We start from the raw sequence: 22,831 nt of genomic DNA, 5'->3' as shown, positions 1-22,831 counted from the left end.
CTGTGTAGAGTGGTCACACCCTGGACCCTGCGTGTGGTGACACCCTGGACCCTGCATGGAGTGGTGACACCCTGGACCCTGCATGGAGTGCTGACACCCTGGACCCTGTGTGGAGTGGTGACACCCTGGACCCTGCGTGGAGTGGACACCCTGGACCCTGTGGGGAGTTGCTACACCTTGGAATAGCCTTCCAGAGAACATTGTATCTACATCGGACCTGAGAAAATTCAGGTTACCTGACTGCTGAGATTACTACCCATAGATACAACAACACACAACAACAGGCATTTTAAGGCCATTTTCCCTGCAAGAGCAGGGGTTAGCCTTGCGGTCCCCATGACGATCTTCTCCATTTTGCCCTATTTTCTGCATCTCCTCTTGTTAACCCCCTTGCTCGCATTTCTTCTTCGACCATCTTTAGCTAAGTCTTTCTCGGTCTTCCCCGTCCTCTACTTCCTGCTACATTCATTTCCATCACTCTTCTCAACCAGTCACTTTCATCCTTCCTCAACACATGACCAAACCATCTCAACCTGTTTCTCTTCACAGCATCCATCACAGGCTCTATTCCCATCATCTTTCGCAATTCATCATTTGTCTTCCTCTCTCTCAACGATACTCCACACATCCACCGAACCATTCGCATTTACACCCTTTCCAGCCTTCGTTGCTGCTCTACGTTCATTACCCATGTCTCGCTCCCATAAATCATAACACTTCTCACACATGCAGCATACACCTTTCCCTTCAGCTTCAACGACACTCCCCACCCACACCCCCCCCCCCCCTCCTCGTCAGCACGCCACTCAGTTCCCGAAACTTCTTCAATGCACATCTCACTCTAGCAACCGTTGCCGAGTCTGATCCACCTTCTCCATTCAGCATGTCTCCGAGGTAACAAAATGTTTTCACACCTTCCAGCTTCGCACCGTCTCCAAGATCCAACTCAACATTTCCGCCATCTGCAGCTCCCTCTGTGCACACCTTACACTTGAATGTAGCTGCCACACTCGTTAATGACCCTCTCAAACCACTACATTTTTGATGAACCCACTCAGCGCGCATTGTACATTGAATGGAGTTCACTCCAACACCCTTCCTGCACACAGCACATGGCCACTTCCCAGTTCTTTCCACCTCACCAAATGCTTTTCCACTTGCCATCACCTTCGTTTTTCTGATATTCTCCTTCAGACCTTTTGTCTCCATACATTCCTTCCACCTGTTCATCTCCTTCAGTCCATCCATACTTTCTGCATACAACAACTCCCACGGTAAACCCTCCTTTACGTTCTGAGCCAGCACCTCCATCACAGCTACAAATAGTAGTGGACTTAGTAGCGACTGCTGATGCACTCTCACCTTCACCTAAAACTCACCACTGTTCCCGTCCTTCATCCTTACAGCTGTGCGTGCTCTCTCGTCCATTGCCATCGCTACTCTGATCAACCATTCCTCCATTCCGAACTTCTTCAATGCCCATGTCACTACTTCATGTGGAACCCTATCGAATGCTTTCTCCAGATCAACAAACCCAAGAAACAACTTCTTCCTCTTCTCCATGTACTTCTCCTGCAACTGCCTCGCAATAAAAAGCGTGTCGTTCCTCTTCCTGGCATAAATCCAAACTGCATTTCGTCAATCTTCAGTTTCCTCCTTATTCTCCTCTCCAACACCCTTTCCAATACCTTCATTCCATGCTCCAATAACTTTATCGCTCGATACGAGCCACAATCCAGAGGGTCGCCTTTCCCCGTGTATAGACCCTTTGGACTGTGGCTCGTATCGAGCGATAAAGAGCAACTACCCATAGATGAAAAGGGATAATCAACCAAGTACCAGATAAGTATATATCCCCATTATGGCAACAATGTCCCATCAATAATGCCAAGCAGCGGTCGGAAACACTGCAATTGTTGCACTCGCCAGAGGAGAGGGTATTGCATTTGAGTCCGTTTGTCTGTCTATTTGTCCGCACAGAATAAGTATGATTTTCTCTGCAACCGTTGGTCCAATTGACAGGAAAGTTTCACCATCGGTGCACCTCCTGCTGTGTAATTTTTTAAATGATAATTATGATGGCATAGGTCACGTGGTATGGGCGCCATCTTGGAAAACAGAAAAACGTTACACCTCTATATCTCTGAAAGCGCTGCATAGAAAAAGTTGAGGCATGGCTCATTGTAAAGAACTCTCCATGGGGAATAAAATATGTTAATGATGTAATTGGTGCCTCCATTATGACGTCATAATTCGACAAGTACAAAACTTCATCCGATAAAGATGAAATTTCATGAGCGTCATCTTGGGATGAATTAGTGGTGAAAAAAAAATGATGACGTCATCGGTCACGTGGTATGGCCGTCATATTTGTTTTAACACAAAAGCTTTAAAAACCACTAAAAACACCTCCTGGCGAGGGTCTGAAATCTTTGATTGCTTTTTCCTATTACTAAATATGATCAATTGCTTTTTTTTTTTTTTCTTTTTTTTTTCAAATAAGATCAAGTGTCTGTGGAAAAATCGATGATGGAATACAGTTGTTAAAACTGCACTAACAATAATTTTGTACTTTATCAATATACAAAATCAATACATTTATTCATACAGATCTTGCAATATAAAAACATTCAAAATCATACAATTTAATGTTGGAGTCGCCAACATTCTTTTTCAATGTGAGATGCTTTTGATTAATGAAATATTTCAAGAGTTACTAAAACAAAAATTGAAAAACTATGAATTGATAAAGGTACTAATTTAGTTATTACCGTTCAATCACCATCATCATGCTAAAATACATAATTTGGTGTCTGTCTGACCGCGATACATTTGGTCGTTACTTATCCAATCTGAACCAACCGTGACAGGAAGACTAAGAGTCACAGGTGTAGCGGCCGCTTCCGTGTTACAGATTCGGCGCGCACTCTTCACATAAACGTGCGACTGAGAAAGACGTGTGGCGGCCGCTTCCGTTTTGCAGATTTCAATCTTTTTTCAAAATGGGTGCCATGTACTGTTTAGATTTTGATGATTTGCATGTGATATGTTTCAACGGATGTTTACATGAATCGTTTAAAATAAACAAAAGCCTTCAATTTCTGATTTTTTTCCTTTTCATTTGGGCCTCCCAATTGAAGCCCCGCCCATAGGGTGGGTACCCTTGCTAGTTTTTGCTAATACAACGAAGCACCTCTTAATCGCTTGCTAACAAAGCACCGCCGTAGTGCCTGCTGTCTGTAGAGTGTCGTGCTTAAGCATCAGCTTTCAGCTTGCCTTTCACTAACCCCAGTTGACAGTTGTCCTTGATCCAGGGCGGGGATTATATGTTCGTTATTATTATTGCCAAATGATGTTACTATTATACTGTTGTTGTTGATATTATTAGTATTAATTAATATACGTTTTGTTAAAATGTTATCATTATTATTGTTATTTATTTTGTAATTAGAACGCCATGCCGTGGAAGGACCTATTAAGCTGCGATATACACCTCAACATGGCGCGCGTTTAAAACATGGACTTTTTTTCCTGGATTATTTGTAATTAATGAGATTAATCAACTCAGAAGATCATATCGATAATTTCGGTGTATCACATTCTACATCAGAAAGCTCCAGTAGAACTTCACAACAAACGCCTCACACACGTATACACAACTCGTCCATTTATAGCATGGACAAACAACCATGGGTTGGCAACCATTGCACAGGTTTATTGGACCGAACGACATGCTGCGTCGAAATTCCGCATAAGGAAACCGATTAGAAGCGAAACGCGCCACCCACTGGACGGACCCCACACCCCCACACCCCCCTCCCCCCCGGACCCCCAGGTAACTGCACGGCGGGAAATGGAGGGTGAAGAGAACGTCGGAGAGAATGTTCGAGACGAGCAAGATGCAGAGCGATCGTTGTGTGGAGACGACGGGAGTCCGCAGGGAGAAGGAGGAGAGCTGTCTCGCATTCCGACCGAGTGTCTCTCTGGGCCCTGCGTACTTGGAGTGGACGAGGCGGGACGGGGCCCTGTCCTGGGTATGATATGATCCTCCATTCCTTTATTACTGTTTCCCCCCTCTCTCAACCCTACCCCATTATGCACCCATCGATCCCATCACCATCAGTCATTATGATTAAATATGCAGCCATCAATTATTCCCACTGTCTTGTGGAGGACATCTTTCGTCTCCAAGTCTTTCACGAACCGGCTGGCCAGGCTTGCCGTTCGACTGGAGGTTTCAGGGATTTGGAACTTGTTTCAGGATGCCAATGATAACTTGCCAACTTCAGGAGCCGGTGCGATCACGTCACCTCCATGAGATCATGCTGGTACTACACTTTACTGTAAAATCGTTTTTTTAACCCATTAAATTCGGCTTCTGTGACACTCCATGATTGATGAAAACGGAATTAAGCCTTTTCTATGTGGGAGACCATCGCACAGTTAAACGTGAATGAAACTGGGCAATTGTAGTCTAATGGTTGCCATGGAAACTGCACACAATAGGTAGCACCCTTACCTTTGAGCCGGCTATCCTCGGTTCGATTCCTCGACCAACTACAAAATTCCGGATTGGTGCTTCCCTGTCTGGGTTTGATTTCCTGTATGACTATAAACGACCATCCCGATGCTTCGCAGGCAGGGATATGCATCAACGCGCGCGCCATCTCAGATGGACATAAAGCTGGTTGTCCCATCTGCTAGCATTAGCTGGTGGACGTCAAAGATTCCACGGAGTCTTTCACAAACGGTCGGCCCATCACCACCATCGCCCTGAAACAAGTTGCAAATTCCTGATGCCTGCGGTCGAACCTCAGGCCTGGGCAGCCGGTTCCTGAAAGACTTGGGCGAAAACTTTTCACTGGGGGCTGACCCCCGCAAGAAGGGGGGAATAATCGCAGCATTGAAAGAAAAAGAAGGCAGAAACTTTTGTGTTCCGAAGTGCATTTTCTGAATCTTTTTAAACTTCGAGACATTCATTTGTAGACTGGCACTATAGGCCTCACCTTTTATTGCTATCTTGCAGGCCCCATGGTGTATGCCGCATGTTTCTGCCCTCTCACGTGCAAGGAAAACCTGGAGGAACTCAAAGTCGCAGGTGAAGTCCTATGATTGAAAAGTTTTTTTTTTCATCTTCTATAACTTCTTCCTCCTCCTCCTCCTCCTCCTCCTCCTCCTCCTCCTCCTCCTCCTCCTCCTCCTCCTCCCTCTCCTCCTCCTCCTCCTCCCAAAGCTCCCTTCCAATGGATGTGCATCTGCATCACAAGCCTTGCCTCATGGGTGTTATTATTATTTATCTCCCAACAAGGCATGTCTAAATGGAGAAAGAGGCAATGGATAAGATGAAGTGAAGGTTATGGGAGTTGGGAACAAAAGAGAGGAATGAGAATGTATAGGAGAATTCCAATACGTAAGGGGCTCCAAAGAGCGTTGAACATCTTTTTGATGAGCGATGGGGCCTGGCGTCGTCCCTCAGCTATACTTTTGTATTCTGAAGCACCGATGTACCAACGGTTTCAGCAATGGTCCGTCTCCAAATGCAAACGAATCTGAAAGGTAATCCCTTTTTGGTGCTTTCCTGTTCGCACCACAGACTCCAAGGCATTGTCGGAGAAGCAGAGGGACGAGATTTTCCAGCGACTTCATACTACACCCTTCATCGGATACCTCGTGCAAGCTCTGTCTCCCAATTACATCTCTAACTGCATGCAGCGCAGGTATTGCATTCCAAGTTGGTGGTTCGTTCCACACACGGGTTCCCACCTGCACGGGGTGTGTTTTCTACCTACAAAACGGTGATAACAGATTTTTGACTAAATGATGATGTGCGTGCTCATGCTTGCATTGCTGGAGTTGGCAGACAGAAATCTAATGCGTGCCACCTGTCCACCTCCTTTCCCAAGACACAAGTACAACTTGAATGCTCTTTCCCATGATACGGCGATTGGCCTAATTCAGCGTGCACTGGATGGTGGGGTGCAGCTTGCAGAGGTTTGTGGGGTCGACCACCTGTTATCGCGTCATTCTTGTACGCTCAGACTCGCTTCATCACATCGCGGTGCTGTCACTCGGCGTTCTTTGGTCTTGGGATGTGTCTATCTTTGTTTGAATAACATGTGATAATGTTCTGTCACGTATTCACGAGATACGACTTTGATACTCGTACAACTTGGCGTTTGACAAATTGTTTTTGCTTGATGTCTGGGGTTAGCTTCATTGCTGGGCTACTACAACTGCTAGTCACTGTTGGTTCGTCAGAGGAAGACTAATTTTGCTCCGACGGCGGTTGTACTTGTGGAATCTGAGGCTCGCAATGGAGCTGCCAAATACACAACACACATATCTCACACACATGGACATACAGACAACTGCATGAGAGAAACACAATCACTGAGTTTGGGGGAAGCGCCATCACCTCCTAGGGCAATCTCGGTACCCGTGATGTCACAACAATGGCGCCACATCTCCTCCGGCATGGATGCCAACCAATGGGGATTGACCATCCTCTTATCCTTTCAAATGCGGGTCACGCAAGGAAGCAGCAGGTACCTCAAGTTTTTAAGTCTTCGGTATGATTCGGCTGGGATTTGAACCACCGACATTCCAGATTTGGAGTGGACGCACCACTTTGAGTGTATCCGCTCTTACCGAAGCCGACGAGGATGAAAGTTGAATATGTGGTTTTGCGAATCATTTTGATTCATAATGTTGAAACTAAGGAGTTGATAGAACACCTTAACCCACGCAGTCTTGAGAAGCAAGGACATGGACAGGGTCCGCATGCTGCAAATTTGAGTGGTCATGGTGACGTAAAATGCCGCAATGTGTTATCCAATACTGATAAGCAGAAGGGTTTTGAAAGTGTTAAAAGGGTGATTTGTGTTGTACAAGGTTCAAGTATATAATTTGACGAAAATAAAATTGGTATTTGAAGGGTTGAAGAAAAATATTTTTCAGAAGTAGGGGAAAACCCAAGGAGTGGACAAGATGGATACATCAGCAAAAGTTTGGGATGGGTGGGGGATAGTTTAACGGGTGTAGAAAATATCATGGCTTTGGACACCTGAGATAGTGGTGAAGAGCTCTCTTGAAGACCTCGATTGGAAACTGAAATAAAAAAGTTGATTCCATAGGAGGGAAAAATAGGAACTAATGAGTGGAGCTAACCATTTATGTGGAAATCTGAGAGGAAAACATTTTGCTTCCTTTCAAGGATGGAATTACCCCCTTGACCTTTGCAGATCACTGTTTAACTGCACCCTACCCAATATCAGGTTATCTCTCAGGCCAATGTTATTTCTGTGTCTAAAGGCAACAGTAACTTTGATAAGGTGGGTGAGTAGTATCCTTGCAGAGCTAACGCACGTTTGGTTATCCAGGTGTATGTGGACACGGTGGGAATGGCTCAGCGGTATGAAGAACGACTGAGAGCAGTGTTCCCAGGGATAGAAATCACTGTGAGGGCCAAAGCAGATGCCCTTTTCCCCATTGTCAGTGCCGCGAGTATCTGTGCAAAGGTCAGTACTTCTTTTACTGTAATTGTTGCCCTTTTTGTTTTGTCCTAATAGTAAGTTTGCTAATCTATGGTATTGTGATACCATAATTGTGCCAAGATCAGTATTATTTTACCACGATCGTTGCCCTTTTTGTTTTTTTCAATCATAATAGTAAGTTTGCTAATGGTTGCAATGGCAACAGAATTCGACCAATCACCGCCATGATCTACTCAGGTTGAGATGATGGCATGACGAATAGATATCTGCAATGTGAAAGCTAAATGTTCAACGGTTTTTGAATTATCGCACAAACAAAAGTGCATGGACAGATGATCGGTCAGTCGATCGGTTAGACGGAGCTCATGTCAAATTCTGCCATCTCTGACCTTGTTGGAGGGGTTGGGGACAATAACCCAGGCTACGTATATGAAGCAAACACAGGCCGAGCCCACTGCTTTGTGGATATATATATATATAATGCATCATGGTTATTTAGCTCGGAAAATCCAATTGCTCTCGCCCCGCTGACTAGCTTCCCCATAGGAAAAAAAGGCCTACACGTGCGGAAATGTTTTTTTTTATTCAAAACTTGATGGAATCAAACAGACTTGTGCATGCACAACTTCAAGGTGCCCTCATTAATACCTGAAAGTTTCACCTACCTTGGTCAAATCCTCTTGGAGGAATAGATCATACACACATGCATACAACATACCTTCCCTCCATTATATAACAGATTGACCCAGAAGCAATGCCTTTTCTTTTTTTTTTAAGTCTCTGGTCTTCAAATGATTCCCACCTTATTAGGTCGGCCAGGGAATGTGCCAGGAATGTGTTCTACTGAAGGTGGCAAGCTTTGTTCTTTGTAAATGATTATAAAGTGGATATCTTTATCAATAAATCACCAAATTAAACTTTAACCCCTGGCACGATATATTCTTCTTTAGCGGCTCCAATTATTCCCACATTCTCGACGGGTTGGCCGAGGGAAGTTTTTGGCCCGTCTTTGACGAATCGGCTAGCCAGGCCGGACGCTCTGTTAAGTTCAGGCAGGAATTTGTAATTTGTTTAGGGTGCTGGCGATATCTCGCCTACTCTTTGCGAAGGACACCATGAGATTTTTAATGTTCACCAACTAATGTGGGCAGACGGAATGCCAAGTTTAACGTCTATCCCAGGGACGACACACACACTTAGATGAAAGTTTATAGCTGGACCGAGATTCTTACCCAGGCTCGATAGTAGAGACGAGTGTGCATACCGCTAGGCCAGGGGTCAGCAATCCGAAATACTGGACGAGCCATCTTTTCAAATTTGGTCAAAACTACAATATTTTGAGAGCCGCAATGCACGTAACCACCATTTGAATAATTGAATAACAGGACAGGACATTGATTTATAATACAATACATGCTTACTGATGTTCACAATATGAGACACCAACTTGTGTGAAAGACACCAACTAATTAAACCAGATGATATTCATAGAATACTTGCTCTGCGCTGCGCAGTCAACTTTGTGTGCGCCAACTCTTCTGTTTTATAAGGTTTTTTTTTCTTTTTCATCCAGTATAGCTGCTACGCCACGTGAGCGATGACATCATCAATTTATATAATTGCGTAGATGACGCTCAGGAAATTTCAAACTGACCAGACAGTGTTATCCCTGTCGACTTGTGACGTCATCATGGCATCAATGACGCCGTTTTGGAGATGAGGTGCAACGGTTTTCGGTTTTTCCAAGATGGCCCCTGTACCATATTACATCATAATTATCATTAAAATATTCTACAGTAGGAGGCACTCCTGTGGTGAAAATTTCGTGTCCATCATACCAACCAACAGTTGTAGACAAAAAAATAATGCCAGCAACCAGCTGAACGTCCATCCGTGGGTCAGTACAATCTGTGATGCAACACCCTCCCTGTGATATCAAACAGTTTATACACGGGTACACACACACACACACACACACGCAAGCACATATACGTGCACACACTCATACATACACACACAGACATTATGGGATATGATTTACGTGAGAAAAAGAAGAAAATCCACATGAGAGAATGAAGGGAAGAAATTTTTCCGTGGATGGGTAATGCAAAACCGTCGCCTGTCATTTTTGGCGACTTCAGTGGAAAGATGATTGAATGTAATGTCTGTGTCGAAGTTGTTTTGCGATAGTTGACAAATTGTCAGAAATAAACCAGGAGGCATTGACTTATTATACGGTAGCCCTCATACTTTGCTCGGAACACGGCAGAAACATTGGCCTTCTTAGTTATTTTTATTTTTCTACGTTGATCGAAGGCTCATGGAGAAGCATGTACGCCCATCACATTGCATGTATTCATAGATATCAGTGGACCTCATCAATTACAAGGATATTCATAGGCAATGACCAAACTCATACGTTTTGTGGAATTTGAACTTGGGTTCCTTTCAACCTGAGCAACGGGTTCAGATGGAATGCACAAAACACGGCCAACCTGATTTATTACATTACATTAGGCTTCATGCGACAACACAGGATGTGAAGGTGATTATTATATGAATTTTGTTCCATTTCCTGATCGTGCAGGTAACCAGAGATTCCATGCTCAAAGGCTGGAAATTTGTCGAGGCATTTGACAATCCCGATGCAGACTATGGATCTGGATATCCCAATGGTATGCTATGCTTTGTCTATTCTTCAAAACGACGCACATCCCTCACTTTGACAGTTTTGGCCAAGTATGTTGGTCGGTAGTGTCTGTTTGTTACTTGCAAAAATCGAAACTTTTTCAAGTATATTGCTTGGTCTCGTGCGTTATTCTGTCTGTTTGTCTGTCTGTCCATCATCCACAGGTCACAATTTTAAACCGATGTTCACAAAATGGTAGAGTTGGTCATAAGCAAGAAGCCTATTGATTTTGAGCTCAAAAGATCAACAACTTGGCTGCAATTTCTAAAATCATCAATTTTCATCCAATTGACTTAAAATTTGAAGAAGATTTGCACAACAGGTCTGCAAATTAAACCACCAATTATATTTGAGGTCAACATAGGCCAAATTTTTTTAATTGTCAATTTTCATCCGATGGACTTGAAATTTGAAGAGGATTTGCATATCAGGCCACTGAATCCAACCACCAATTATTTTGAGGTTACCATAGGCCAAAAGGTCAACATATGCCAAAGGTCAACAACTTGGGTGCAATTTCTAAAATCCTCAATTTTCATCTGATGGACTTAAAATTTGAACAGGATTTGCATATTTTGTCTCTTTTTTTTTTTTAATACAAGATCGAGGCTCCTGAAAGAGCTAACATCAATCAAAAAAAAGAAAAGACAAACGGACACACAAAACGTACAATAAAGGGAGTGGGAGACGAGATGGGGAGAGAGAGGGAAGCACACAAGTACAACAGCAGAGAACAGGGACAACGGGAGATCTGTGGTAGGGATAGGACTTGGGGGTAGGAGGCATGGGAAGGCGGAGGAGAGGGGTGGGAAAGGTATAAAACACATGGACACTGCAAGTACTTCCAGGAAAGAAAGAAGTCGAGATAAAAATTTAAAAAAAGTGGATCTGGGGTGAATTAACGGGGTTAGAAGAGATCAAGGTTTTGGATGAGGGAAGACGAGATGGTGGTGAACAGCTGTTTTAAAGACCTGGAGGGAGTAGTGGGATTGAAGAGAGTAAGGGAGTTTGTTCCAGAGGTGGGAGAAAAGAGGATTGGAGTGAAGGTGAGCAGAGGGTCTTGATTTTGGCAATTTCACCAGAAGAGGGTTGCAGGCAGATCTTGTGCGACCTGTAGGAATATTTGGGGGACAGAGCCCAGAGAGAGCTGGGGGAGCAAGGCTGGAGAGGAGTCAGTAGAAGACAGAAAGACCACCAACCTGCCTGCGATGAGTGAGTGAAATTCCCTCAGAGTTAGCGTCATCGCGGGAGATTCCAATGATTCTGAAAGCTTTGGTTTCAACAGCGTGAAGACAAGCTAGGTGTGAGGCAGGAGCACCAGCCCAGAGGGGTTTGAATTTTTTTTTAAATTCAAGCTAGGTTTGAAGACTTTGAATTGAACTGCCAATTATTTATTTTAAGTTCAATTTTTTTAGTGATATCGCAAGTATCGTGCTCTGCACGACATCTTTCTTGTTTGTCTGTGTGTTTGTCACACAATTTCTGGACACAGTTTTCAAGCAGTTCTGAAAATGTCTATGCCGGTGACTGGCCAAGGACAGCAACGTACAATTTTAGTGAAGATCCGAATCGGGACACGAGAACATTAAAATTTTTAGTTATTCTTCACCATTGAGACATGCGGATAAAAACGATATTGTATGAGATCTCAAAAAGTTGTGGATGAATTTGGACGAAACTTGGTGGACAGGTTGGGTCTGTGAAAAGACGAATCAGTTGTATTTTGGTGAAGATCCGAATTCACAGCCGAATACAAGAATTTGATTCTTGACAATTAAGAGATTGGGCCAAAAACTATACATATCATAATATCTCAAAGTTGTGGACGAGTTATGACAAAAACTTGGTGGATTTGAGTTGATTAGGTGACGAGAACAAGCGAATTCGATTTTGGGTCAGATACAGCCCATGAGTGGGATACAAAATGTAACTTCAGCCTGGCAGAGGTATGTGCTCTACCGAGTGCTGCTCTACTTTGTTCTGTTTTGCCAAGTGTCGCTCCGAGTGATTTTTTTCATTTGTTGTCGCACGGAGTTCGGATTCGCAGTCGCACGGAGAGGATTGACGAGAAGAGGAAGAAGTTCAAGGAGTGGCAGAAGGCGAAGGGTACGGGAGCAGAAACAGCAGAGCATGAAAGTTATAAGGCAGCCAGGAAGGCTGCAAAGAAAGAGGTAGCAAAGGCGCAGGAGGCATGTAGGAAAATGTTCGGAGAACGCTTGGATTCGGAAGAGGGTCAGAAAGCAGTATTCAGGATTGCAAAGCAGATAGCGAAAGAGAGGTGTGATGTGATGGGGGTGAGCTGCTTGAAGGATGAAGTGGGACAAATCGTTGTCGACCCAGATGGAATTAAAGGAAGATGGAAAAAATATATGGAAATGCTGTTGAATACAGAGAATGAATGGGATGGCAACATAGAGAGTAACCCAGTTTTAGGACCGGCAGAGAAGATAACTGAGAAGGAAGTTGAGGAAGCGATAAAAGCAATGAAGGAAGAGGAATGACAGACGCGCTTTTCATTGTGAGGCAGTTGCAGGAGAAGTACATGGAGAAGAGGAAGAAGTTGTTTCTTGGGTTTGTTGATCTGGAGAAAGCATTCGATCGGGTTCCACGCAAAGTATTGACATGGGCATTGAGGAAGTTAGGAGTGGAGGAATGGTTGATCAGAGTAGTGATGGCAATGTACAAAAGAGCGCGCACAGCTGTAAGGACGAAGGACGGGAACAATGGTGAGTTTGAGGTGAAGGTGGGAGTGCATCAGGGGTCGGTACTAAGTCCACTACTATTTGTAGCTGTGATGGAGGTGCTGGCTCAGAACGTAAAGGAGGGTTTACCGTGGGAGTTGTTGTATGCAGATGATCTGGTGTTGATTGCGGAAAGTATGGATGGACTGAAGGAAAAGATGAACACGTGGAAGGAATGTATGGAGACAAAAGGTCTGAAGGTGAATATCGGAAAGACGAAGGTGATGGCAAGTGGTAAAGCATGTGGTGAGGTGGAAAGAACTGGGAAGTGGCCCTGTGCTGTGTGTAGGAAGGGTGTCGGAGTGAACTCCATTCAGTGTACAATGTGCGCTGAGTGGGTTCATCAAAAATGTAGTGGTCTGAGAGGGTCATTAACCAGTGTGGCAGCTACATTCAAATGTAAGGTGTGCACAGAGGGAGCTGCAGATGGAGGAAATGTTGAGTTGGATCTTGGAGACGGCGTGAAGCTGGAAGGTGTGAAAACATTTTGCTACCTCGGAGACATGCTGAATGGAGAAGGTGGATCAGACTCCGCAACGGTTGCTCGAGTGAGATGTGCATGGAAGAAGTTTCGGGAATTGAGTGGCGTGCTGATGAGGGGAGTGTCGTTGAAGCTGAAGGGAAAGGTGTATGCTGCATGTGTGAGAAGTGTTATGATTTATGGGAGCGAGACATGGGTAATGAACGTAGAGCAGCAACGAAGGTTGGAAAGGGTGGAAATGCGAATGGTTCGACGGATGTGCGGAGTATCGTTGAGAGAGAGGAAGACAAATGATGAATTGCAAAAGATGATGGGAATAGAGCCTGTGATTGATGCTGTGAAGAGGAACAGGTTGAGATGGTTTGGTCATGTGTTGAGGAAGGATGAAAGTGACTGGTTGAGAAGAGTGATGGAAATGAATGTAGAAGGAAGTAGAAGACGGGGAAGACCGAGAAAGACTTGGCTAAAGATGGTGGAAGAAGAAATGCGGGCAAGGGGGTTAACAAGGAGAGATGCAGAAAATAGGGCAAAATGGAGAAGATTGTCATGGGGACCGCAAGGCTAACCCCCGCTCTAGCAGGGAAAATTGCCTTTAAAATGCATGTTGTTGTTGTTGTGTTGTCGCACGAATGGTTCGACGGATGTGCGGAGTATCGTTGAGAGAGAGGAAGACAAATGATGAATTGCGAAAGATGATGGGAATAGAGCCTGTGATTGATGCTGTGAAGAGGAACAGGTTGAGATGGTTTGGTCATGTGTTGAGGAAGGATGAAAGTGACTGGTTGAGAAGAGTGATGGAAATGAATGTAGAAGGAAGTAGAAGACGGGGAAGACCGAGAAAGACTTGGCTAAAGATGGTGGAAGAAGAAATGCGGGCAAGGGGGTTAACAAGGAGAGATGCAGAAAATAGGGCAAAATGGAGAAGATTGTCATGGGGACCGCAAGGCTAACCCCCGCTCTAGCAGGGAAAATTGCCTTTAAAATGCATGTTGTTGTTGTTGTGTTGTCGCACGAATGGTTCGACGGATGTGCGGAGTATCGTTGAGAGAGAGGAAGACAAATGATGAATTGCGAAAGATGATGGGAATAGAGCCTGTGATTGATGCTGTGAAGAGGAACAGGTTGAGATGGTTTGGTCATGTGTTGAGGAAGGATGAAAGTGACTGGTTGAGAAGAGTGATGGAAATGAATGTAGAAGGAAGTAGAAGACGGGGAAGACCGAGAAAGACTTGGCTAAAGATGGTGGAAGAAGAAATGCGGGCAAGGGGGTTAACAAGGAGAGATGCAGAAAATAGGACAAAATGGAGAAGATTGTCATGGGGACCGCAAGGCTAACCCCCGCTCTAGCAGGGAAAATGGCCTTTAAAATGCATGTTGTTGTTGTTGTTGTTGTCGCACGATTTTTTTCCCACAGTTTTCACGGAATCGTTCTGAATTTTGTTGTGCATGTAGGTGTGACCGGCCAAGGACAGCAGCGCACATTTTTAGTCAGGATCCAGATCTGGATACCAGAATTCTTTAAGTGATTCTTCACCAATTAGAAATAAGGCCAAAAATGATATACGGTATAGCACAATATCTCAAAGTTATGGGTGGATTCGGGTGAAACCTGGTGAACAGGTTGGTTGTGCAACAAGGAACAATTGATTCTATGTTGGTGAAGATCCGAATCCGGATCCGGACAAGAGAAGTTTCTAAATTGATTCTTCACCAATGAGTGATGGGGCTAAAAATGCCATATAGCATGACGTCTCAAAAAAAAAAGGTTCAGATCCGGCCTATCGGTGGGATACAAAACGTAAACTGTTCAGCCTGGCGTAGGTATGCGCTCTACAGAGTGCCGTTCGGTTTTGCCAGGTGCCGCTCTGAGTGATTTTTCATTAATCTGTCAGTGATACTCCACAAGGTAACTGCAGCCCAGAATATCAGTGTAAATATAAAAAGTTATTGACGATGTTGGGTAATTGACCCAAAACGTTATCCTAACCCGTTGTTGCTTAGATCCCAAGACACGTGCATGGTTAACCCGCTGTATGAATCCGGTGTTTGGCTACCCTCGCCTCGTTCGTTTCTCCTGGAGCACGGTGAAGACAGCACTCCAAGACTCGATCCCCGTAACATGGTAAGTGTACTCCGGAGGTGAAAGGTTTTTGTACAGGATTCGGGGGGCGAGGGAGAGATAAACGCTAACTGATTATTTTTCAGGCAGGGTTCGTCTCTATGACGTTATCGATAGATATTGAAGTATTTTTGTTTCAACCCAAAACTCTCAACAGGGAGCATGAGAATGAAGAGGAAGAGGGTTCTACCAACAATGGAAAAACATCGCTCCTCCCCTTTTTGAACCGCACCAGCCCAGCCAGACACAATCCCCTCCCCTTGCCCCCACATCGATATTTCAAGGAGCGAAACTTGTGTCAAGTTCTAACTCTGTAAGTGTGCAACCTTTTTCATAACGTGGATGTAGTTTTGCTTTTCTTTTTAATAAAATGTTCACCACGGAGATTTTTTTTGCTTAGTTGTTTTTTTGTTGTGACATTAGAGAAATGGAGCACACATTACATTCTTACAGGCGGTTTGATGGACACATGATTAGAAAACAGTTTCCCAGGGTTTAACCTGGAAAGGTTTAGGTCTGAAGAAAAAAAAACGTCAGGCATAAAGGTTTGTAATGGTTCGGTTAATGTTAATCATAATGATTCGTAATAATGATAACTAGCCGAAACCCGTGGAACATCCACGGAAGGGAGGATGTGGTGTATGGATAGAATGTACCATTATGGATGGCATAGGGGATTTGCTTGTCCGAGTAAGAGTTAGGAAGAAAGATGAGAAGAATGAAGAGTGCGTATATGAACAACGATCGCCGACACCGGCACAAATGCATGCTCTGGATTGTGCACTCGGTGGACGGCTTGCTTTCGCCTTCGCCTGTCCAATCAGCAGACGGCTTGCTTCGCCTTCGCCCAGCAGACGCCAATACGATGGCGTCGTATCGGCAGTTAATCGGATGCTTTTGGGCCCCAACGTCGGCTAATTCAGATTTTTCGAGTATGGCTGTACGTGATAAACAAAGGGCGCGGTTCGTAGATCGTAAATCCATTAGTGCCGTGGGCATCGGGTCACTGGGTGCGGCGTGAAAGGGATAACAAAGTCGAGTCCTTACGCTATTATTATATAGATAATAATGGTTCGGATGAATGAATGATCGTTTTAAGGCCATTTTCCCTGCTAGAGCGGGGGCTAGCCTTGCGGGCCCCATGATAATCATGGTTCCCTGTTTGAGGCAATGTTTTTATGGCCGGATGCCCTTCCTGACGCCAACCCTTGGTCACGCTCTTACGATGCGCAGGGATACGGTGTGCCTATTCTGAATCGGGGTACACACCGGGATCATTCATCCCAGCAAGCTGGTACTCAATTTGCCGACCTCGGAAGGATGACAGGCTGAGTCAACCCCCCTGGCGTTCATTTAGCGATCGACCGGGATTCGAACCCAGGATCCTAGGATCCCAAGCCGGCACCCTAACCACTAAGCCAACACCAGGTTCGGATAATGGCGATAATGCTTAGACCGTCTGCTCTGCGTCTGGGAAGTAAGTGATGGGAACCCTGGCTGAGTCGTACCAAAGAATAAATTAAAAAAAGGATAGGGCATGGACAAATAACCATATGTTGATAACCATTGCCCAGGCTTAATGGGCCTAATGGCCTCCTCCTGCATCGAAGTTCCTTGTCAGGGAACTCGTATTATAATTGGGAATAACGTTTTTTTTAATAAACAGCATACTGAACCCATAAACATTTTTATGTTTTATGAAGAACTGATCTGTAAATACATTTTGAAGATGCAGACTTTACATTTATTTGTCAATTTAGTGTTTAATGTTTTATTCATTCCATGTGCACTTTTAATTCATTCTTGGAAGTTCGGTCAGTGACACATGGTGTCCTTCAAGCCAGCCTCGACTCGAGCTCTATACTGTTACAGAAAGAGGTGAAGCAAAGATGAAGAACAAGACAACTTCGATATTTGAATGTCCGAACTAATTAATTGTTGTATGATAATTACTTCCCAGGAAAGCCTCCTTTTTCAAAACTAGCAGATGTGCCCGTCAAGGATAGGTGATGGTATTTGATGTATGAGGACAGGAGGGCTATAGGACAAGAAGAGCAATCTGACGGAATGGCACCGGAAGCCTCGCCCTTTTATTATACAAAACGAAAAAAAACAGACAGACATTGTTCTTTTATTCACATTTAAAAAGACAAAATTGTAGCTTATGAAAACATTGAAATATGTGGCCATTTTCCACTTGATTCTCAGAAAATCCAAGCATTGATACCATTACAGCTGAAGGTTTATCAGTGATTGACTATGGATGGTCTCGACTCTAGAGGTAGGTACACTCGCCTCAAAGCTGTTTAGCCTGGGTTTCAATCTCGACCCAACTCCGTATAAACTGTCACCCCGGTGTTTCACAGGGGTGATTCATCAACGTATCGTGCCGTCCGTCCCTTCGATGGACGTTAAAAGGGTGTCCTGTCTGCCAGCATTAGTTGGTGGATGTTAAAGATCCCAGGGTGTCCTTCGTGAAGAGTTGGCGAGCTATTGCCAGCACTCTGAACAAATTACCACTTGCTGCCTTCACCTGCAGAGACCAATGCATCAGTGGCACAGCCTCGCCCGCAACCAATGATGCCACCGTGCAGCCTTGTGCTGCATGCGAATGAAGAAGTGATCGACACCCACCACGATGTTACTTATGGTGAACAACTTGCTGCAGTCAGTATTGTAAGACATGGGTGGAGTAACTAAACGCAGTGGGGAAAAATTCAAATATTCTAGAGATTTTGGTGTCAAATACTCACAAGGTATTACACCAGTTCAGATTTGGAATTGGGCAGGGTAGTAAGGCCACGATGGCTGCTTAAGTGTGGCATGATAAGGTGGAAAACTACAATGCACCTACTTCGTGGGGGCCATTTTTCTTTTCATGGAATTGTTTCCCGAGATATTTACCGGACCGTTAATCGACTTTGTGTCTGGGTAAATAGACCCAACATTGTTGGATGTTTAAGAACAGGAGAAAAGCCAAGAAATGGCAACAGCTGGCTGCTGAGACCACGAGTGGCCAAAGGTGTGGAAGTGAGGTCGACGGTGAGATGAGGATTGAACTTGCGGAGAGCACGAACATGAGTGCCACCGACAGCCAGAACTGGGGAACAGTTGAGGATGGAGGGGGAAATTGCAATGAAACAGGACATCTCTAAACTCTTCCTTCTTGGTGGTTGCAATTTATTTGTACCCTCACCCAGATCTCACACCTCCAATTTCACAGAAGAGAAATGCATCCATCCTTACCGCAATTTGTGTGATCATGAATTGCGACTTCACCAGGCCCTTGTGATCTCCCAGCAAGCCCAAGCACATGACCAGGAAGATGAGTGAACAGATTGAATAAGGAAGGAACAGCATGTCCTTCAGCATCAAAGGCAGGAGGCTGGAACCATCGGGAGAAGGTTTAGGTGTTAGGGATAGTTTTAGATTCCTTAGTCATTCCCACCACTTGGTTCAAGTCCCACAAGTCCAACTCACACCACGTGGTTCAAGAAAAAGACGAAGAAACCATCAAATCGAGCGAGCTAAATTCAAAATTGAACTCCCAGTCCAATATGCATTCACCAACAGCGACTACAGCAATGTAAATTATGAGAGTAGTGTCTAAAATCGATTGTCACCTCGAATGGCTCATCACTGGCATGTCGCACATAAACATTCGTAATGCCATTTTGTACCACTTGGCCATTACTCTCCTCATATCCACATCTTGTTAACTTAACTTGTCTCTTTTTCAAAATTAGCGGATGTGCCCGTCAATGATAGGTGATGGTATTTGATGTAGGAGGACAGGAGGGCTATAGGACAAGAAGAGCTAGAAGGGAGGGAGGGGCGAGTGTAGGGGAGGGAGGGGGGGGAGGGGAAGGGAAGGGTGTGAGGGGGAGGGAAGGGTGTGAGGGGGGAGGCAGGGGGAGGGGTGTGAGGGGGGAGAGAGGGGAAGGGGAAGGATGGGGGAGGGGGGGAGGTAGGAGAGGAAGGGGAGGAAGGGGGTTCATCACGTTTTCGTTAAATATATGGTGGTGAATGTGGCGTTCATCCCGTTTCTGCGTCGTGTGATGCCGAACAGGAAGAAGAAGAAGCCGTACTCCCAACTTCGTACACTTCCGGAATTTGTTTGATTTATTTGTGTTCAAATGTCTGGTGATTGTTTTGTATTTCTTTACGCGAATGTGTACTTGTATATAACTGTCATTAATAAAAAAAGGCTTTGGCACTATCGAGCGATTTTTTTTTTTTAACAACAAAAAAAAAGATTTTTTTTTTTAAAAAAATTTCCTTTTTTCTTGGCCAAAAACACTCCCAGGCACTCACTGATGAACCGCTGAAAGTTTGACGAAGATCCGTTCAGCCATCTCTGAGAAAAATGGCGACACAGACACACACACAGACAGACATCTCTCTTATATAGTAGATTGAATGATTCTTCACCATTGAGGGATTGGGCGAAAAGCGATATATAACATGATATTTAAAAAAGTTATGGACGAGTTATGACTAAAATTGGTGGACGAGTTGGTTATGTGACAAGAACAAGCCGATTCGATTTTGCTTCAGGTCTGAATTCTGATCCAGGCCATCAGTGGGATACAAAACAAACTTTTCAGCCTGGCAGAGGTATGTGCCTTACCAAGTGCCCTTCTAGTGTTCTTTTTTAGAATAGTAGGCCATTGTGTTATGGTACGTTAGTGGTCATTAGAGTTTCTCTGTTCTACCAGGATATTCAGTGTTTTACAGGTGAGTGATGCTACAAAGTGACTCTAAATAAACTGCAGGATCATTTGAAACTTAAGGTTGAGGTTAATTATCCTCCATAAAAAGATTTGCTTACTCAGAGAAGTTCATAACAATTGTAATATCATATTTCCATACGATTTGTTGAACCACAAGCTGTATCGAGCTGTATTACTGAGTTGTTGTCGACAGAATGTTTTAAAGGAAGAAATTCAAACAAGGAAGAGTCAAACGCACCTGAATGTTGAGACGAGCAAGAACCACACTGAGGCAAAAGGCATTTCAACAAGCAACAGGCAGAATGGCCTGCAAGGAACAAGCCATACAATGGTAAGACCATGTGCACACCTGCACTTTCGGCATCATAATGTGGTTACGATCGATTGGTTTGAGCAGTTGTCTGGATAACTTACAGTGCAGCAAGCAGGATGGATTTCTCATGAACTTGGAAGGAGAACAAGAAGAAAGCCAGAGAGCAGATGGCCTGAAATGCACACAACGCATGTGTAAATGCATACACTACTCTGGCCTAGCCTACGTCAAATCTTTTGGATCTCTGAGCGAGTACTCCTGTCTCTGTCAGAGTTCCACGTGTGGGACCGACAGTTGCTGATCGCTGAATACCACATCAGCCCCTCTCCGGATCTCCTCCACATTCCTCTGATCATAGTTTTGATCAATCTGGTTGTTTATTCTTCTGTCGGGTGGTGTCTCCCTATACATTGTCCATTTATTTCGTAAAATTATACCGGTCTTCTCCCGTTATCATTCTGTTCTCCAACACCACGTTTTCCCATTGTGCGTTCATTCCCTGCATTGTCCTCGCCAACTTTTGCATCCTGTCCCCTGTTATGCATAACGCATCGTGTCCAGATGTTTCATCTACAACCCGCTCCAATCTCTGGTAGAACCTGTCCTTTTGTTCTTTGCTGGCATCATAGAGTGGCACATCATACTATATTATCATCATTATGTAGTATTTAGAGAAGAATCTTGTTTTCATGTTTCTTTCACCAATAGGATGCCATTCCATGGGTGACTCGTCTACTCTTTTTCAACAAAATGGCCACACCGCCCGTGTAGCTAATCATCTCGACATGGACATGGGATCGTTTCTCCTTCCCCAAGTCTCATTTGTCCGTGTCCCTCCCATCTGACGTAACGTAGTCCCTTGATGTCCAACTCATAATTTCTAATCTATCTTACTACTTGAGCAATTCTCCCCACCTCTCTCAGTGTCCTCACATCCCGGGTTCCAATCTTGAACCTCTTTTCGGGTCGGAAGAATGCCTCCATCATGCCTCTAACTTCCTCTGGGCTTGGAGGAGAGCTAGGCTCTTGATTGTCTTGCTGAGACCTTCCAGCCGATGACGATGTTATGATTTCCTCTTGATGTTTCTGCGAAAGGGTCTTCTTTTTTCCAGGAATGGGTTATCAGCCCAGAGCCAAACCCTCCTTTCTCATTTGGGGGTTGGGACCCAGCAATGGTGGACTCGACAGTCTATTGTACCAATAATACAATCGCCCTCTGCATGCAATTGGATGTTATTGTTTGTACATTTCAATAACGATTTCCAATACTATACCCATAGTTTGTTATTTAATGTTGTGAACTATATGATGTCATATTGTATCAGCAGGTGCATACGAACATTTTTATGGAGAAGGATATACGCATCGAGATAAAAGTTGTACTTTACCAAGGAGAGCTTGAAGTCTCGGAAGGTTGGTCGGCGAATTAGTGTAACGCACGATGGAAGGCAGGACAGCAACGTGCAACTTGCACTGACACACACACACACACACACATAATCAAGCAATCACGTCATTTATCAGCTATGGGTAGTATGGGGATCGATGAGATTGGCGCACATGCACACATGTGAAAACAAAAGCATATGCAATAGAGAAGCATTGTATTGAACATGTAAATCACCCCATGTAACACTGACTTATACTCAACATTGATTGCCAACCAGGTACCGACTAAGTTCCAGCTAGTGGACAAAAAAAAATGGAAACATCTGGGTAAATGAGGGACACCAAGCAACAGCTTCCACACCGTTTAACACACAGTGTGGTCCATGTGTTAATTGAGGAAATAACATCCCAGCATGCTTCGGGTCATGCATAAAAATGCTGCACAGGCCTGGTTGCCTAGAATTATGGCTAGCTTGGCTGCAAGAGGACACTACACCCCTCCCCCCCTTCAATCCCCAATATCCCCATCCACAGAGCACGTGCGGTCGCCCAATAGCTTTATGAACATAACACCGATGCTGCCCATATGCCATGGCCTTCTCAGTCACCAGATCACCTCAATAGAGCATTTATGGGATATTCTGGAATGACGCCTGAGATGGTGTTTTCCACTTCCATCAAACAGATGTGAGTTGAATGACTTCCTTGTGGAAGAATGGTGCCGCATCCCTCCTGAAGAATTTCAGACACTGGTGGACTCCATGCCTTGGTGCATACAGGCCGTGCTGGCCGCACGTAGTGGTGCAACGCCCTATTAAGTGACCTTACATTTGGTGTTTCCATTTTTTGTCCATATTGTTACTTTCGCTTGCA

General features: G+C 44.4%; 2 protein-coding genes across 2 annotated transcripts in view; one reads left to right on the top strand and one right to left on the bottom strand.

The window, feature by feature from the left end:
• Nucleotides 1-3,164: 3,164 nt before the first annotated feature.
• RNASEH2A (ribonuclease H2 subunit A) lies at nucleotides 3,165-15,909 on the top strand. The gene is made up of 8 exons (XM_068111472.2): nucleotides 3,165-4,034; nucleotides 5,027-5,098; nucleotides 5,594-5,717; nucleotides 5,904-5,991; nucleotides 7,380-7,517; nucleotides 10,081-10,168; nucleotides 15,406-15,526; nucleotides 15,681-15,909. Exons 1-8 carry the CDS (start codon nucleotides 3,854-3,856, stop codon nucleotides 15,838-15,840), a joined length of 972 nt encoding a protein of 323 aa, XP_067967573.2. The 5' UTR covers nucleotides 3,165-3,853; the 3' UTR covers nucleotides 15,841-15,909.
• Nucleotides 15,910-17,576: 1,667 nt separating this feature from the next.
• ALG6 (ALG6 alpha-1,3-glucosyltransferase) overlaps nucleotides 17,577-22,831 on the bottom strand; it is a 40,510-nt gene continuing 35,255 nt past the window's right edge. The window contains exons 11-15 of the mRNA XM_078771732.1: nucleotides 21,958-22,042; nucleotides 20,671-20,741; nucleotides 20,495-20,563; nucleotides 18,770-18,908; nucleotides 17,577-18,623 (exon numbers count right to left, since the gene is read on the bottom strand). Of these exons, the coding sequence (XP_078627858.1) occupies nucleotides 18,435-18,623; nucleotides 18,770-18,908; nucleotides 20,495-20,563; nucleotides 20,671-20,741; nucleotides 21,958-22,042 (553 nt within the window). The 3' untranslated portion in view covers nucleotides 17,577-18,434. The remainder of the gene's footprint in view (nucleotides 18,624-18,769; nucleotides 18,909-20,494; nucleotides 20,564-20,670; nucleotides 20,742-21,957; nucleotides 22,043-22,831) is intronic.

The sequence above is a fragment of the Myxine glutinosa genome, chromosome 1 (assembly GCF_964187855.1).
Source record: "Myxine glutinosa chromosome 1, kmMyxGlut1.1, whole genome shotgun sequence".
NCBI lineage: Eukaryota > Metazoa > Chordata > Myxini > Myxiniformes > Myxinidae > Myxine > Myxine glutinosa.
This window is presented reverse-complemented; position numbering and strand designations above follow the sequence as displayed.